This window comes from Diadema setosum, chromosome 6 (assembly GCF_964275005.1).
Source record: "Diadema setosum chromosome 6, eeDiaSeto1, whole genome shotgun sequence".
In the NCBI taxonomy this organism is placed as follows: domain Eukaryota; kingdom Metazoa; phylum Echinodermata; class Echinoidea; order Diadematoida; family Diadematidae; genus Diadema; species Diadema setosum.
In genome coordinates this window covers 38703367-38722598 of record NC_092690.1, presented here as the reverse complement: position 1 = coordinate 38722598, position 19232 = coordinate 38703367, and the positions used below count along the sequence as shown (strand labels likewise).

Below are 19232 nucleotides of genomic sequence, written 5' to 3'. Positions count from 1 at the left end.
TTGGTTTAGAGTGGTTGATTTCTTTCAGGCACGGTATTCATTATTCCGTTGAAAGGAAATTCTGATGTTTCGTTATTTCGGGTGCATGTACGTCACGATACCGACACCCACGAGTCATATTTACATAATATACAGTCCAGGAGTCATACACCTCACGAGTCATACGTATACAGCCCTGAGTTCGACCAGGGAGGTGAGCCACCTCCCTGGTTCGACATAGTTGATGTCCACTGGCGGGGGAGGGAAAATACCGAATGTTCCATCCGAAGGGTTTGAAATGCTATTGAGGGAGGTTATAAGTCCCGAGACAAAGTCGAGGAACTTACAGCCTCCCGAAATAGTGTTTCAAACCCTGATGGTGGAATGTTTGGTACATGTTCCCGACAACAAAAGTCATCATCTGTTAGATTAGGCCTATGTATGGGTTAGTCAAATTATCACACTTTCGTACGCATTACGATTATCGGTCATCTACTTTAATTTTCACATTGTATACGGAATAGGCAAATTTATCCTATCGATTGCGTGAAAATATGATCGTTCAATCGTTTGGTATCGTTTGTCATTTCTTACGTGAAAATGTTTTCCCATGGGAGAACATTACAAAAATGGCACAGGCTGCCCATGGGCGAACATAACCAATGTGCCTCCATCACGTGACTGTGTTTAGCCAATCAATAACCGGTATTTGAATAACCCATTTAACGTAAGCAAAAAAGGCCTACGAGACCGACACATTAAATCCCGTGTTGTATCCATCGAACTCGTGGGCTGTTTTTATTTATGTCGAACTCGTGAGCCGTTTTTACGGAGTGTCGTACTCGTGAACTTCATTTGCCTAGCGTCGAACTCGTGGGCTCTATGACTCGTGACCTGTATGACTCATGGACCTGTTTTCAGTGTCGAACTCGTGGGCTGTATGAGTCGTGGGTGTCGGTCTCGTGATGACCCAGTTATTTCGAATCTGAAACACGCAAAATCTCCAGATGTTTGTTAAAGAAAATGTAAGGGTTCGTTAATACGAATATTCCCAGGGTTTGTAAATCTGAGAAAAAGTTTGTTAATCTTAAAACGAACTCTCATGTATAGGTCTGCGTGGTACGAAACTTAGGGCCTATTAGTTTCGGGATTGCGGAATCTTCAGAATTACACATTGTGTTTCGCTTTCGAATCAACAAACTTTCAAAATTACTAAACTTTTCTTCTTCTTTTTTTCATATTTGGTAAAGCCAACCTTCGGAAATCCGAAACTTTTTTTCTCTCTTTCATTTTTTTTTCTTTATAAAAAAAACAGAACAAAAAAAAAAAAAAAAAAAAAAAAAATCGGATTGTGAACTGTGAGAAACGAACAGTTACTGTTGTTTTTTCCCCGATCAGTGGTGATAATTCAGGCAAGATATAATTTAGTAGAAAAGAAAATAAGGCACACACAAAAAAAAAACAAGTTATTTGAATCCTGACATCAATTACTGTTTTTTCTTTTTACCGATAAATGAAAGATCATACAGATAAGAAATGAGAGGAAAAAGAAAAAATAGCCTGTGGATAACGAATCGTAATGTTTGACATCCTTGGTCTTCGCCCTCGGTCGTCGACTTGCTTTCCTTACCTGTCCATCCCGGGTCCCCCAGGCCCCAGACTGTAAATAACCTCCAGGAATGCACCAGTGCGCGCGGTTTCCTTTGTTGCATGCTCTCTATTCTACCGCCCCACCCTTCCCCAAGTCTGGCATCTTGCCATCGTGGGATTTTTCATGTTTTCCTTCTTGGTCAAGTTGGTGTTCACAACTTTGTCTACGTGACTGCGTTCTGTTTTGTTTCTCCGAATTCCTCACTGCGTGCTCTACAGACACGTGGTGCACAAACAGTTACTGTATAGCTGTTTACGATGGAAGGGGGGGGGGGGGGTCACCTATACTCACCTGCAAACAGCTTTGAATACGGCGAGCAGAAAACGGCAGTTTCCTCTGGCACTGCGGCTACTTTTACTGCCAAAATATTGGGCTTTGTCACTACGGAATATTATTCACACACAAATTGCAATGGAATATTCAAGTACATTCCAACTCGTACTTCCGATCATAGCGTTCTCTCGAGTGTTCGTGTTTCATCGAAAAGTAAGTGTTAGAAAGTTGTTGAAACCGCGTGGCAGCGCTAGACAGTCGTTAGTTTAGGGCTTCCGTATGCTCGATTTTTATGGGTTTATTGATATTGGAGCTCAGGGAAAATGTGGGGGAAAGGATGACTTCAAAATAATTTGCTTGCCCGATTCAGTCAAGCATTTTTCCTTGTTCCAAAACGCTTGCCCAACTTTACTACTAGTATGAGAAAGTGTGTGATAGATCGAAGTTTACTTCACATGTCATGATCGTACTGTACAAACTCAAAAGAAAAAAAAAATTACTCGCAATTTTCCTGAAAGTGAGATCGAACAAAAAAAAAGATAAAATTGGATAAAAAAATGTCATGATCGTGCTGGAGAGAGCCCAAATAATTTGCTAGATTGTATATTTGTAGACAAATCACACGCAGTTTTGCTGAGCATGATTTCGAAAGAATTTGATGAAACTTTGTCATGATCGTGCTGTGACAGAGCTCAAAGAATTCGTAAAGTGCAAACAAGTCAAACGCAGTTTTGCTGATGTTGAGATCGAAAGAAAGTGTATATGTTTATTAATACGATCGTGAGAACTCAAAAATTGAAACGCACCGTTACTAAACCCCGCGTGAAACACACGAGCCGCCCAAATATGCACTACAACATGATACATGTAACTAGATTTTCAGCGCCAGTGTACGAGTGTATCGTGCATGCATCAAACGTTAGAAAGGTTGTTCCACAGATCCGATCGACGGGGAAAGGATGTGCGTGCACTACTTCAGTATCTGCCCGTAGTTGCGTGCACACGAAGAATGAATTACGCCCGTCCTACCGCGGCAGGACGATCGGCGTCCTACCGCGTTCCTCCGCACGATTTTTTTCCCCTGCCGCTGCGCGAGGAAAAAAACGTTCAGCGCGTATTACGCGTTCGGCAAATCGTCCTACCGCAAATTTGCGGGATCCCGCGGTAGAACGCTAGTGAGAATAAATATCCCTTCCCTAAAGGTTAAATTTTAGTTCATGTATAATAGAATTGCTCTGCAAAAACCCACATTAGCTTGCATTCATCAATGGATGCGCATCGTAAATTCATACAGTCAGAATTTGCAAGATCCATGGGCAAAGTTGAAGTGCCTACATGAATTTCGGGCAGAGGGTTCAAAAGCTATTGCACCACAATGCCTGCAAAACAGCAGACCAACGACATGACAAACAGCGTGTGTGGTGTGTGTACCTTTGATGGAAATCTCCTTTGCGTCCAGCTTGTGGAGATACTTGAGAAGAACCCCTTTCCAGTAGCTCCGGTAGCTGATGAGACCCAGGTCTGATAGGGGCTTCTCTGGGGAGCCGATCTTCTCCTCCCGCTTGGATAGCAGGTAACCTGGAGACAGAGTGGATAAGACACAGAATTTGGGTTTAAGGGACTGTACAGTACAGGTTGAGGTGAGGATTCAGGTTGATAACATTCCTAAGTGAGATAATGAGAAACCTCTTATGAAATATGAAAGAACATGTAATTTTAAGAAGGATTCAATGTTTGTTTGATGAGAATTGGTTTTCAAATGGCCGAGATATCCAAAAAAGTGATAATGATGAAAGGCGACAGGCCACGCCTTTTATTAGGATCTCTTTGTTTCACCTCGTTTTGGGATATCTCAGCCACTTCAAAACCGATTTTCATCAAATAAACTTTTGATACCCCTTAGAATTGCATGCTCTTTAAGTGGTTTATGAATATTTCGCAAAATGATAAAAGCTAAATCCTCAGCTCAACCAGAACTGTACAGCCCCTTTTACAATACAAGGGAATTGTGTTATAAGAAAGACCCGAAGAAGAAAACTGCGATAACAAATCATAATTCTCTCTATATCAGGGTAAAAAAAAAACAGAGCGATATGATAAGAGTTGGGACATAGAAGATCACCTTGTCATACATAAGAGGGTTTTCTTACATCCGACCTCTTTATAACAAGGTTCCACTGACTAGGCACGGTGATATAGACCCAAAGAGGTTTACTCTTTATTTCTTTGTTTCCGAGAAGGGTGCCCCTGTGAGGATGAAGGCACTATTCTGTGTCAAGTTTAGAAATGTACACGTCCTAGAGTGGAACCAAAATACTACACTAACTTGTCTAAAGAATGCTGCAGTTGCTGATATGGATGAAATTACAAAAATGTGACGCTGTGTATGTGAACATACACACACAAAAAAATCTTCCCTCGGCAGAGGAGGGGGACTGTAACATCTTTCACCAGCATACAAGTTGGCTACCCTGAAAATTTCTTGACCTTCGACAATAAAGGTAGTAACATTGCCCATTCATCCATCACAGGTGAATGCTCGCCAGCCAGTCAAGCTGAAGAAGTGACATGGTCGAGAAATGAAACTGTTCTCTCGCGCTCTATACACGAGCAAATGGCCACTCGAACAGATCTAATTGTACATTGTTATCATACTAACTTAATGAATCAAAATCTACATCGACAAACTTTTTTAGGACATTTTTTAAGACCCTTTACCGTCTGTTGGTGTTCTAAAAAATGGTATGTTGGTAGAGACGATGTGAAGAAAACTTACTGAAGTCTATCAGCATCTTGCCATATCCCTGTCTCATGTACTGGGGCAACGTCAGTATACATGACACGTTGTAGTTCAGGAAAGAGTTTTTCTCCTGAGGGTGAGTAAAGAAACATGTATACTTAATTTTGACATATTTTTAATATGCATATTGTTGCTTTCTATCAGCACGTTTTGCACATTTTTTTTTTTTTTTAAATGAATAAATGAAATGAGTACACACAGCAGGCATAAAATCATGAAATACAAAATTGTACAGTAAATACTAAAACAAGGGAAGAAATTATGGAAGGTAGAGATTCCTAAAAGACTATCTAAGTATATTTCCCATACAGTAACATACACTTCACAGCACATGGTATACAATATGATAGGGCATGAGTAGATGAGTATATGATATGATCTACATAAATGTGGCCACATGCCAAAACTTCATATGTGACCCTACATCACAAAACGAACAAAAAGTCACCAGACATGGATTTTTAGTTAAGGGCAAATTCCTTTAGAGCAGATTCTAAGCTTTAAAATGATGTATAACTCAATTCAAATGGACTCCCCTAACCTATCTATTTAAAATACTGGAAAGAAATTACACACTCTGGAAGAGTGTGAACTGAGAAAAGAGGCTGTGAAGTACAGGGTCTATTCAAGCGCTTAATCTTTACCAAGCCGTGCTACCTGTGCGATGAAAGGGACAAAAGACAAGATGCAAACAACCGGAGCCTCAACAATGAAGGGATTATCAGATTAAGCTGAAATTGAGCATGTTCTATTAACACAATATGTCCATGATTAATGCCAACTTTCAAAGCAGTAGTGTTTTCCTCTTTAAATTTATTAGACTTGAAAGTGAAGAGTGTGTAAAGGATTTCAAGAAATAAAATGGGGCCTCTAAGATATACCTGGTCATTCTGCTCTCCCCCCCCCCCAAAAAAAAAAAAAAAAAATGGGTTATAAAAAACTGGTGAAAACACACTTTCCCATTCATGTTATAATTCCATACTAAAGAATAATATTAAAGAAGGATAGCTCTTTCAGAAAATACGAAAAACTCAAGATTGACTCGATTGACCCATTTCACCTTTTTTCAGTCCTCACGTAAAATCAAGGGGTGTGACTTTTTGTTTGTTTTGTGATGCACGGTCACATATACTCACACAACTGTTAGCACACACACAAACACACACATGACCAACACAGGAAAAATGTAAAAACCTACTGAATGAAAAGTTTTTAATGTACAACAATCTTCAAGGAATCTATGACCACCAACACACTTCTGGTTTGGTAGTGAGCTCATGCATGCCACAGTCCACCAATAGAGGGCGCCATTGCTCACCTTGGAGAAGTAACCCAGAATGTGGCAACCCGAAGAGTCATTCTCTGTCATGATGTAGAAGAGGAAGGGCTCGACGTCATAGTACAACGTCTTGTGGTCCAGGAACAGCTTGGCCAGTAAACACAGGTTCTGGCAGTAGATCTACAGGTCAGAAAGGAAGAGAAGGAGCAATAATAGTATCGTAAGTGAAAAGAGGAAAACAGATAGATAGATTATGATAGACCTTTGATTACCACTAACTGTGCTTTGTTTGCCAAGTGACACAGATGTCTGAAAGCTTTCTCTTTAATGTCAATAAATAGAGATTGCTTAATCCCCCTTATCCCCATTGTGGCACCATGGCCTTTCATGTTAGACTGAGGCACATTGCTCAACATAATAGCAGACTTGCTTTGAGTGGTTACTGATTGGTATCGAAAAAGCTGGACAACTTCTAAGTTAAGTGCCTGAGCACATTAAAGGTACTAGCCCACATTTGCAAACCCACGAAAATCAAAACTGCATAAAACAGGTCCAATATGACTTCAAGTACAAGTTATAATAGTAACATACCTCACCTGTTGCTCTTTGTCTATACCATTCGATAAAAGAGAGAAAATCATCGTTTTAAAATCAATTTTCAAACTGGGTCAACCCGACCCAAAATCAAATTACGAGCGCGGGCTAGCTACGTACTAACTGCGACCAGCCCCAACGTGCAGCGTTGGGGCTGTGCCGTTTTCGCATTCAGATCGAGGAGTTGTACAAAACGGGTGCCGTTTCGGCGCTATATATCCTTAATTTTTCAACAAAAACTACCAGGAATACTTACATGGGTCGATTAAACCTAAACGATTAATTTCGGCGACTGTTTGATGCATTTCATTGCTTATGATGCAGAAAATGTTGTCTTATAACGCGAATATCTTCAGCTCACCGATGCTCACTGAAACTCACAATCACTTGCACAGGCGCACAGCATGCGTGCAGTGCAGTGCATTGAGAGCATGCGTAATGCGTACTAATGGATATAGCAGCAAGTCTCTCCACTGTTGCACTAGGGGAGGCCGCTTATTACTCCTAAAAAAAATGTAGAAAATTTTGCAGTTTCTAGATAAATGGGTGAGAAAAACCAAGTCGAAAAGGTAATGTATTAATTGTCACTGTGTTTATGATAGAAATTTAGCCATGCTTTATTTGTGAAGTCGCCATGAATGTGGCAGTGATTTTTGCTCCCGCTCAGCTGCGAGGTAGCCGCCAGGACCGGTCTCCGGGGCTAGCTACTAGTACGTACATGTAACTTACACATGTATCGCATGCAAGTAGTACATACGTGGACCGGAGCTAGCGAGCGTTATACGCATGCATACGGTGCATTTTCATTTATTTTTATGAAAGTAATGGACTAATTGGAACAAAATTTTGCACAGGTGTTACTGCAATCATACCCAAACTCCATACTAACTATGAGACCAATTGCTGCACGTTTACAAATGTGGGCTAGTACCTTTAAGGACAAATTAGGAAAAAGATACATACTGTAAAGTAAGATATTTTTGCGGCATGAAAATTTCGCGAACTGCAACCGATGGCCTTTTTCGCAGCATGCAATTTTCACTGCATATAGTGTAGACAAGAACTTTTGCATGATTTTCAATTTTGCCTATCCTAGCTCTCATGAAATTTGTGAAATTAAAATTTCTGGTTTTACAGTACGTGTATGTACACAGATGTAAAGAAAGTGGTAAATAGATAGATAGATTGAATGATGTATTTCTCGATAGATACATGGACAGAGAGAGGTGAAGAAAGAAAGGGAGAAAGATAGTGCGTTGGAGAATGCACGACAGAGAGACAAATGTTTGCTCTTTGATGATAAATTCGGTTCATAAATTCTTCAAACCAATCAAGTCGTGATAACTAAGGTTGGAACAGCACCTAGTGACGTCTCTGCTAGGGTTCAATATCCCACACCACTGCGCTCACCTTGTTTTTCTTGCCGTCCACCTCAAACACTGAGTTGATGCCCTTGCGGTAGATCTCGTCCCCCGGCGGATGTCTCCATACGCACTTGGCCAGGTGACGTCGCAGGATGGTGGAGCTGCGCATGTACTTGAGACAGAACTCACAGATGTAGAGCTTGGGGAGGCGAGCGTACTCCTCCGGGTAGGGTGATGAGTACCACGTGTTCAGCTCAAAGCGACCAAACTCGAGCTTCTTCACCGAGCCTTCCCCTGGGTTTCCCATACCATTCTTCTCCTGTGGGTGGGTGTGTGTGAGAGTGGGTTGGTGGGGAGGGCAGAGAGGGAAACAAATAAAAATGAGATGTCTGAAGTGACTCAAATTTGGAATGTTTCTAAGGAGAAGAAAATTCATACCTAATGCAGATATCCCCAATTTTTTTGCTGCTAATTGCAATCCTGAGCAAGAAATTATGAGTACAATTCAGAAAAAAGTGAATTGATGAATGACCTACTTTCATCAAAGGATATCGGCCTGCTTTTGATGACATCAGAAGTATCTTGTGCTCTTTGCCAACTAGCCCGTAAAAACACAATGCAATACGAAGAGGTCAAGTGGGGTCAAACTTCTAGCATTCACTTTTGCACTTTCGGTAGTGTGGAGTTACCTTGCGGCAGGCATGGGCAGAGCAAATACACAATAATCACATCTAATTTTTCCCTTTTTATCATGATTATTCGAGTTAAAAACATAGTCATGTCACAATAGATAAACATTTTCAGAGCTTACAACTTGATATTTCTTTTCCCAACACTTAAAAACTGCTCAGAAAATCTAGTATGGTAGTTCGGAGATAGACATACTGTACATGTAATGCTCCTTGTTTTCCAATCAAATAAAGCTAGCACTGTGCACAGGTACAGCACTGTCAACACACACCGTTATGAAAATTAAACAGCGCGGCCGCTGTTTCAGTTTTTACAATTATATGTAATGGTGAGAATTATAAAATGATTGCCAAGGGTTACCATCTCTTCTGATGCCCTCATCTGCGCCTCGCGGAACATGTCCATGTCAAACTGGGAGGTGATGCCGTTGAGGAGAGGCTCGCGGGACTTGTGGAACTCCTCGCGGTGCTGACGGTTCTTCACCTTCTGCTCCTCGCCCAACTCCTTTCGCTGCCGCCGGGCGTCCTGCACCTGGTAGCGCTTTTGCTGTTGGGCACGAGATGAGTTCTGGTGAGTGAGATGGCGAGTGAGCCGGAGGAGGAAGGGGGAAGGTGGGGGGCGTGGCAGCCGGTGGAAAGGGAACAGGTGGTAGGAATGAGGTTGGGAGTTATAAAAGTAAATTGGCAGGCATGGAGCAGACGAAGAAGGGGTTTCACATAGAATGTTTGCGAGTTGAAAGATGTTTGCAAATCATTGACAGAATGTGCATGCAGACGTAGGAAAATGAATATAAGAGGTGATAGATTCAATACATAACATGTTTGATGTATTATTAGGAATGGAAGAACCACACGAAATAAGGAATGTGGTTGTAATTAAAGACAACAGAATAAATATGAAGTAAGGAGGGATAGTCCATGTGAACAGAGAAGGGAGAGATAAGGGAGGTATTTAGCAAGCAACAAAGAATACAATGAAGAGCATATTTCACCAGATTTTTAGGTATCAATATTTGAGGAGGATTAGCAATAGTGTAGAGTGGTTCAAGCAATAGCATGCAGACAAATTGGTTTAGGGAGGGGATGATTTTGGTAAGAGCAGAAAGATGGAAGTAACAATGTTGGGTTGGTGAGTGGAATTGATACGAAGTTGATTGGATATGGTTGATATCATTTATTTGAAAGAGGGCATATGAATGGATGTGATTATGTGAGAATGTAATGTTGATTTTAGGAGGAGGGTAAGGGGATGTTGCAAGGCATGAGTGGTGGAAGAGTAAGTGATGTTTTCAAAGCATCCACAACACAAGTATTGGTTAGGTGAGGAGAGCAAAGATTATGGGTTGCCATGGAGGAAGGGGCGGAGTCAAGTCAGATGTACATCATCATAAAGTACCATCAAGAAATCAATGTTATGATAGCAAAGATTAGTTGGCAGAAGTTCAACAGTCATGGAGAAAGCAATGGAAATTAATGACGCATGACAACCACACACACACACACCCCCCAAAACATAAGGTTCAGTCGGTTATGGTGCACATGAAGCATTTTGTAACAAGTAAACAGCATTAAATGCAAAAAGATGACGAAAGCAGTAAATATTTTGCCATTTGTTAGTCACATGCCAGAGTAATTTAATGTTGAAGATGGAGGAGAAAATGTGAGAGTAAAAGGAAAATTAATATACAGTTAATAATAAGAATAACAAAATCCCTTTAGTAGATTTCAGTCAAAAGCCAGGTCCCTTATCCTGCACATTGAGAAAATATGTTTCTACTTCAGTTTGTTAAAGTAATCGACAAAAGTTCTGCCACGCTTCATATTAAACAGTCTCAGTCCGGGTGGTCTTTTGTTACTGCGTGCTCACAGATATATGAAGGAGTTCAGGGAGCGTTTCACAAAGAATTTAAATTCATCTTAAAAGTTAAAGATCAACTAACAATTATCGCATGATTTGGGTGTCTTCAATGGTATTTTATCTTCCTAATGAAAATGAAAATTTACAAGATTTTTTTCACGCAGCCATATACGCACAAAATAACACAAGTAACAAAGGAAATTGTCAGCAATACAGCAAGTTTCGCAAACGGTATGATCCCGTAAAATGTGGGTCCATTTGCAAAGCTTTCTTCACACAGATCTTAAAGTCAATGCTCACGAATGACCGCTTCAAACTCACCGACTGCCTGAGGGCTTTCTTCTCTTCAGCGTCCGACTCCTTCTTCTGGTTACGCCTCTTCTCCGCCCTCGCTTGACACTCTTCGGCTGTCATGTTGTGGTACAAGGGGCAGCCCCACAACGTCCTATGTTTGCTAAATTTCCCAGTAAAGTGCCCTTTAGATTAAAAAAAAAAAAAAGAAATATATAATTCCAGCTTGTTTCCTTTTCTTTCTTTTTTCAATCATGAACAAGTCTGTAAATAAACCATCAATTGCAAATTTCAAACCCTTGAGTATTTTCCAACTATACAGGCTTTTAGATTAAAAAAAAAAAAAAAAAAGGAGAAAGATATATAAATCATTCAATTCCACTTGGTTTCTTTCTCTTTCATGGTAGTAAGTCTTTTACAAAGACCATCAATTACATTTTTTTTTCATAAAAGTCTCTTCATAGACATCACTTACAACTCAAAACATTTATGTACAATTGTACTTGGCCTTTGCATTAAATAAAAGTGCACAACTCTTTTGTTAAGTTATAACTGAATAGAATATCTACCACAATTAAAATCTCTCTATTTTTACCAACAAAAGTGATATTTCAATAAAAAATAAATATTTGCAGAATTATGTTTCTTTTTTATTTGGTATGAATATCAAAATAAGTCTTTGAACAAGTTACATTTCAAGGAATATTTCAAAGTAATGTGGCCTTTGGATAAAAATACACACAGAACATCATTGAAAATTCTATGCTCTTGTCCTTTTCTTTGTACAACCCCTTCAAAAAGAGAAATTTCTCAAAGTGCTTCTAGGAACGTAATGGGATTTAAATCAAATATTGCACAAGACTGTGATGCAACACAATTTTTCTCAATGTACACACATCTGATGCAAAGTAATGCTTAAAGGACAAGTTCACCTTCATTAGCATAAGGATTGAGAGAATGTAGCAGTATTAGTAGAACACATCATTGAAAGTTTGAGGAAAATAAGACAATCCGTTCAAAAGTTATAAATTTTTGAAGTTTTTGTGCAGTCACCGCTGGATGAGAAGACTACTGCAGTGTATGTCACATGCGTACAACAATATAAGGAAAATATAAAGAGAATTTCACAAAATTTCATCTTTTTGAAAAAAGTACACATTCCCTTGACTCGTTACTGACATATGTTATGGGTAATATTATTCCCATTGCCTTTAGAAAGAGGCAAGTCAAGTGCTCTTTTATTATGCGAAAAAGAGTGAAAATATGTTGAATTTTCTTTACATTTTCTTTATACTGTTGTACTCATATGACATCACGAGCCTTGGTAGTCTCCTCATCCAGCGGTTCCAACACAAAATTTTCAAAAATTCATAACTTTTGCATCAATTGTCCAATTTTCCTCAAACTTTCACTGATGTGTTCTACTAATATTGCTGCATTCTCTTAATCCTTACGTTAATGAAGGTGAACTTGTCCTTTAATTCAAATACTAGTTGCCAGACATCGCACACCAAAAAAAAATTAAAAAAAATCTGTTACCGAATGAGGCTTTGTTTAGCTGACTGCAGCAAGACAGCTGGAGCTTTGTATGTTTTCCTCTGTTATACATACTTGTTGCAGACTATGTTTTGTTTTTGTTTATTTTTTTCAACTAACAGCCGCAAGACATCTGGCATCCACCATTTTCTTCTCATGTATAAAGAGTAACAAAGTTTGATGTCATAGCCATTTGTGGTTCTAAACAACCTCACCTGGCTGGAGTGTTTATGCTCGCACCTTGTTCCATACAAGCTATAACAACAGACTGTGACATCCAAATCACCACTTTGGTACCATATACAATAACCAGGGCTCCACACTAACTTTTATTTTTGGTGGCCCAAAGGCAAAAATCCGACCTTTTTGGGGGGCCCGATCAGGCCACCAAATTCTTCATTCCTGAAATTTTGGTGGCCCGACGTGCGTTTTTGGTGGCCCCGGGCCACCGGGCCGCCATTAGTGTCGAGCCCTGCAATAACCATGCATCTGTTACAGGGTATAGTTCAAGTCAACTGATGGACATAAAGACATTCTCCCCATACCTAAGGAGTCGCAGCCAGGCACGGGACACCTCAGCTCTACGTTGTCCGTCTTGAGCAGCTGCTGCTCAGCGATGATGCGACTCTTCCTCTTCTTGCCCGGGTCCCCGTTGCTCTCCTTGTCGCTGGGGATCTCCCCGTTGGTCAGCTTGCCCTCGTCCTGCGCTGCTCGCTTCCGCTTTTTTGGTCCTGGCCACATTATGTGAGATGTGTGAGGGGAGAAAGTATGGATGAAGGACATCTATGCACATAATATCAACTGAAACACGTAAATGAATAATACTCGCCAATAGAGAATAAAAAATGTAAAATAGCCAAACCTGTCTATAGCCCTCACCCAAGGGAGACAAAAAAGTGGCCATTATAGACAGGTGGCAGCTACAGACAGGTTATTCAACATGTTTTTCTCTCGGAGGGGATTGTTTTTAAGTGTCATATACGGCAGGTGGCCGCTTTAGACAGGTAGTTGCTAAGACAGGTTTGACTGTAAAAGACTTGGTCTTTTCAAGACAGTTTTTTCTTTTTTTTCCCCCTGAGCAGGTGATGAGAGACGTTTGGTGCTTATCAACAGGTGTCTGGATAGGTGAAATCAACAACAACAACAACAAGCATATGTGAAAAAAAAAGTCTACAAGGCTCCATAATGAAACAAAAGAAAAATATGCAAAAGAAATAATGGTGTCCAATATTTCATGCCCTACATCAAGTCTGAAAACATACGTCAGTTCATCACATTTGTGTTTTTACTGTCAACCAAGTGAAAACTGTGGCTAGAATAAGGGGGGGGGGGGCTGGGGACAACAAAGACACCATCATGTGAAAATGAAATAAACCCTCATTTCCAGTGCCAGTTCATGAAATCATTTCAATCAAAACTATGACCCCGTTTACAGTGCAGGGCCGGGCCGAGCAACGGCCGAGCCGCGGTCGAGCCCGGCCTCAATTGCGGTACTCAGCCCCGCAATTTTGTCCGTTTACAGTGCCGGGCTCAGCCCGGGCTTTTAATTAAAACCTTTCAATATTTTGTCGTAGTGGCGCTCTGCTTGTAAACAAACACTATTCTTTGGAGGGCGCCGGTCGCAATTTGGTATAGTCTGGTTTTCAGACCCTTTGCCAACTGGACTCCCCAGCGACGAAGTTGCCGCCCTGCGACAAAGTCGCCGTCTTTGCTGAAGGCAAAAGCCTTTGCAGGACAAAACCACCATTAACTATACTACACCTTGTAGTTTTCGACATTAAGGGCGTTAATATCCTGAATAGCGAAATAGTACTGGCAGAGGGTCTGGAAGCCAGACTAATTTGGTACTGCATGAGGCGTAAATATTCATAACTGAATGACACAAATAAAATAACAACAACAACAACAACAACATTTGGCCCAAGTTGCGTTTACAGTGAGAAAAGGCCGGGCTCCGCCACGGCTCATGAGACTACCTCCAGAGCTTGGCCAAATACCGGCCGATTTTGGTACCGCATTTGGCCTTTTGCGCGTTTACAGTGAAATGAAGGCCGGGCTCGGCCGCGGCCGAGCCCGGCCCTTTCGCTCACTGTAAACAGGGTCTAAGACACAGTAATTCATTGGTTTATGTCAGAATGATCATTCATGTGCTCACCTCCGTTCATGGAAGCTCCCGACTCAGTGTCCGACTGATTGAGCTCGGCCTTGAGGGATCTCTTCTTACCCCGCTGCTTCTTCCCGTTGGCCTCCTCGGTGGCCACTTCGCTGTCTGAGCTGTCTGAAGTCTTGCGGCCGGACTTGCCGGGACTCTTCACAGGAGACTGACCACGCATCCTCATCGACATCACTAGTGACGTAATGCAGAAGTCATATCATGAAAGTTATGTGTTTGTTCAGCTGGTGATACACTCTTATATGTACCACAGCATGTGTGCAAAAAGCTTTTCATTCATATAGCTGCCTTTTTATACTCCTTATATTCAAACTAAATGCTCCTATCACATGGGGATACCTATCTTTAAATCTGAAAACGCAGCATCAAAGGAATACGATGTTGGCAAGGTTGATAGGGGGGACCCAGGAGACTTGAGCCACAAGGAGAGTTGATCCACCCCCTAAATCTCACACTTGCACTTTAGATAAAAAGTTAAAACTCCCTCTGCTGGTAGTGTACAATATAACTTTCTTTCCAGTTAAGTCAGCAAGATCCATGGTAACTCATGGGAGATTTTGTGAAAGGAAAACCAAATATTGCGCTGAAAAGTGGATTTGAGAGTTAGAGGTAAGACCCTTCTTATTATTCATATACTAGCAGTTACTTTGGTCGCAATATAGGCAACGCGTAGCCTCTGCATTGTTGATTATTTCTGATGTTTTTGGTTAAATATGATGCAACTGCTCTAGTGGTAGTTAAGTCACATGCAAAAATGGTCGACCTTTGGAGAGTTGAGCCACTCATCATGAGGAGACATGATCCATGGCTCAACTCTCCTTTTACCATTATCTTATTTATACAAATATTTACTTTTCTTTCAGACAATGCCACAAATACACAAAAGGACATCAAACCGTGGGAGTGATCCATGATTGCTCCAGCGAGGAGCAAAAGCAGTCGAAGAGTTGAACAGTGTTCGAGCTGCCGCTCGAGCATTTGGTGTAGATCGAATGACACTCAAGAGATACATGGATAAACAGAAAAATGACCGTTTTTGTATAGGGTTCTTTATACACTGTAGAACCCTATACAAAAAGGGTCTATAAAGAATCTTAAATATGGGACAAGAAGAGGTTCTAATCAGCACATTTTTTTCTAAGAGTGAAGGGCACCATCATTTGTTGTGTCATTATTGTTAAAGTTGTGTTGGTTCACACTGCAATTATGGTATTCTGCATTTCGTTGAATCTAACAAATCATTTGTTGAGGTCATTTTGTTATTTTGTATTGTTTTGCCAGGTAGATGGAAGAGTCACTGGTTGGCATTATGTTGTTCATAGGACTACATTTTTTGAGCAGATATTGTTAACAATATGATATCATCGTCTGAAATTTGAAAGGATGTGACTGGAAAAGATGTGACTGTATTCAGGCAATTCTGGAAAGTTTTGTGGCCCCCTGTTGTCTTTAGACGTTGAATGAAACCCCATGGAAATTGAAATTCACAACAAAGAGGATGATACATAAATATCAATAGCATAGCCTGAAGCTGACGTGAGCTAAATGAAACAAATTGTCATGTTAATTTCCACGCACTACAATCTTTATCTCCTGTTCAAGGTTGCATATCTGTTTGAGCGAGCTCTGAAAAGCATTGTAAGATCTAAGTAAGGGTTATATCAATTGTGTTTTAATGTTGTTTTAAAATTTTAATGAAGCTGCCAATGGTTTTTCGCTAACTCAATTATTGTCTTCATGAGTAATGTTTTCTCAAAGAAGTTATTGTGTTTTAAAGGGTGACACGACATACTCGTATGCTCCGCCGACAATTATTGCTCTGACATTAATATCTCTCTGAAGACAGAGTGAGCCTCGTGGGTATGATTGAGTTTTTGGGTCAGAGCAGGGTAAGGATTTGGATTAGGGTTAGGGTTAGGGTAGGGGTAAGGGTTTGTGTAAGCTTCAACATTGGCAATTCGTGCCGGAGCATTTGTCGCCGGAGCATATGTCATGGAAGTGTTTTAAAGTTATTGATTGTCGACCCCAGGTAGAAAACTGTAAGTCAGAACATTTCGATGACATCATCAATTTGTTTACAACCTGTAAAGCCTATCTTGAAGTTCTTTCTATCTGAAAAAAAAAAAATCATAGTTCTCTGTTAGAGTCATTGTATTTCAATTTACAAAATAGTGATATTCGATAAGAACAGCACATTAAATGTATTTATGCGGGCCCATCCTCATGAGATATACGACTTTCCCACTCCCTAGAACAGTATGGCACAACTCTCCCATGGGTGGCTCAACTCTCATTGCGGGTATGCTCAACTCTCCTCGTCCTACAGGAGACTTGTGCCATTTCACATCTTTTTTTGAACGGGCTCTTATTCTGAAATGCAATCACCTTCCGTACAATTAACAAAACTGGATTATGACATATGATCTTAACTTCCAACCACAAGAAAGTCTTCAGCCCAAAACACAATTAGGGGAAAATATGACAAATTATGTAAAAAGTGGCTCAACTCTCCTGGGTCTCCCCTATACCGTGTTGTACACATGTTGGCATAAAGTTGTGTCAGATACAGATACAAAGTCAAAAAGAACATAGCAAGATGGGGTATAAGGCTGGATAGAAGCCTAAATCACAAGACAGATTTCACTGTGTATAAATTTTCCCTTTCATTATGCTTAGCAACAGGATTAAAATTTATAACATATCTGTAATTCTTATGCTTCTGTGTATTTTTTCTTTCAGTATTGACAGTACTTCATATTTTTGCAGGATTTTTGAAGGATTAGGCTACACAATGTTTCCCAAGTATAGAATAGAACAGTAAGAAAGAGCGTAAGAAAAAAAAAAAGGAACTGAGCATTTATTTGTTATTAATGAAGTGACCTGATGTCATTTGAATTACAGACTGCACTCTTCACAATGAAGCCTACAATGTAGTTACCTTGATTGGTCGCCCTGGTAACGATCCTAGTTGACTGCCTTGTAATGCGACGATTGCCATGATCCTCGTCTGAAGTGGTCACCTCTTCCACATCCACGGAGGAGTCCGACTCCTCCCACGCATCGGAGGAGTCGCTGTCCTGTTTCTGTAAGATGTTATTGAGACATACAAGAAAACTGTAACTCCAGAATATCTAATACCCCAATGCCACAGAGATCTTCTCTCATCGGTCACTCATCGTCGGTAGCTATGTAAGTTCATTGGCTAAACGTAAAACCTATTGATGCTTTTGCGGGCAGCTTCCCCCCCCCCCCCCCCCCCCGAATAACAGTTAGACCTCTATGCAGATTCTATAAATCACTAGTGGGGGCTACTCTGGGTAAAGAATAGTGAATAAATCTATCAACAAATAAATATCACCACCCCCCCCCCCCAAAAAAAAAGAAGAAAATATAGACCTATAAAAATTAAAATATAAAAACCCTACATGAAATCTTATGTATGGGACCTACTGTATAGTCTACAGTGTACAACTAGGTTTGCTGGATATGTTGAAGGCAAAGGCTGCAACAGTCAAAACAGGCGAAATAGTGTCAATGATAAAGTCATGCTTCACCTCATCCGATGTTAGAAAACATTTTTCTACCATGTTCTTAAGCATGAAAGGATTGGTTTATTTTCTGTTTGTTTAACGTTAGAATTTCTGCTACTTTGGCCTTTGCAAAACGGCCACTATGCCCTAGGGGCCCTACAAAGTTGTACCTACTGCTTTAGTGGAGAGTTCTAACGTTAGGCCCTAAGGTTATACTTACCAGTACTCGTATCATCTATGATCTAGATTCATATTCCTTGTCCTCAGCTACATTAGACGCTCTAGAAGAAGGGTCTACAGCCGCACAAACCCTTCTACTCATGACAATGAAGTCCAGGGCTGGGCCAGGCTACCGAGTTACATAGAAAACTAACCAGTTAGCTGCTTCATTGACATTACAATTCACTTATTCTTTCACAGGTTTCAGCCTGAACAAAAGATTTCTTCGGCATGTCCGGGGTTACACACACCGGGCTTGGAATAAGGTGATTAAGAGGTGGAAACCACCTTGCCTTGAAAAACATGTCAACTTAATGCACGGAAGCTTGCCTTGGGCGCGGAGAGGTGAGTACATCTAATACGGTAACGCTTTAAAATAGAGTAAAATTCTATACTACAGTACAAAATTACAATGTGCAGCGAACTGGCTACGAGTTACGAGTAGATCTAGTAATTTATAGTACCGACTCTACGAACGCTACGTGAATGTGACTTGTACGTGCACAATATACAGTGTAGGTACGCTGATGCGCTAAACTACGATCCGTTCGCTTTATACACACACGACTGAGACCGCGGTCTCCATTAAACCGATCGTTTCTACCTCTGGTTCGATCTCTGACGAGATTATTGCATGAAATTCAAACATTTCCGTATCGTTTGATTAATAATATCCTCACGCAAATATATCATACCTTCCGTCTGACCATGTTTACGAAGCCAAATGCTATCAGAAACCACTGCTCTCTCGCTTGGCGGTCACTTCCCGCTAGTGTCTTCTGCCGCTTTTGCCTGTGTAAATGCAAATGAATGGCACTATACTAGTATTGCATTATCACACGGTACACGGTACGCGGTACACTAGCTCGACTCAGGCGCAGCAGGCTATGCTAACATGCACAGCACTAGCACTGAGTTCATGGGATTGTGGTGGTGGTGGTGCTGAACGAAAATTCTGCGGTGCCAATCTAGCAATTTTTGTACGAAAATTTTCAA

General features: G+C 40.7%; 1 protein-coding gene across 2 annotated transcripts in view; it reads right to left on the bottom strand.

Moving 5' to 3' along the window:
• Positions 1–19017, bottom strand: part of LOC140230223 (histone acetyltransferase KAT7-like) — a 29176-nt gene extending 10159 nt beyond the window's left edge. The window contains exons 1-10 of one of the 2 annotated variants that reach the window (XM_072310404.1): positions 18932–19017; positions 17426–17570; positions 14470–14661; positions 12860–13045; positions 10809–10963; positions 8991–9197; positions 7987–8259; positions 6022–6162; positions 4680–4773; positions 3335–3481 (exon numbers count right to left, since the gene is read on the bottom strand). In XM_072310404.1, the coding sequence (XP_072166505.1) occupies positions 3335–3481; positions 4680–4773; positions 6022–6162; positions 7987–8259; positions 8991–9197; positions 10809–10963; positions 12860–13045; positions 14470–14661; positions 17426–17570; positions 18932–18946 (1555 nt within the window). In that variant the 5' untranslated portion in view covers positions 18947–19017. The remainder of the gene's footprint in view (positions 1–3334; positions 3482–4679; positions 4774–6021; positions 6163–7986; positions 8260–8990; positions 9198–10808; positions 10964–12859; positions 13046–14469; positions 14662–17425; positions 17571–18931) is intronic. The other variant, XM_072310405.1, reaches the window with a different exon arrangement.
• Between the last annotated feature and the right edge of the window lie 215 nt (positions 19018–19232).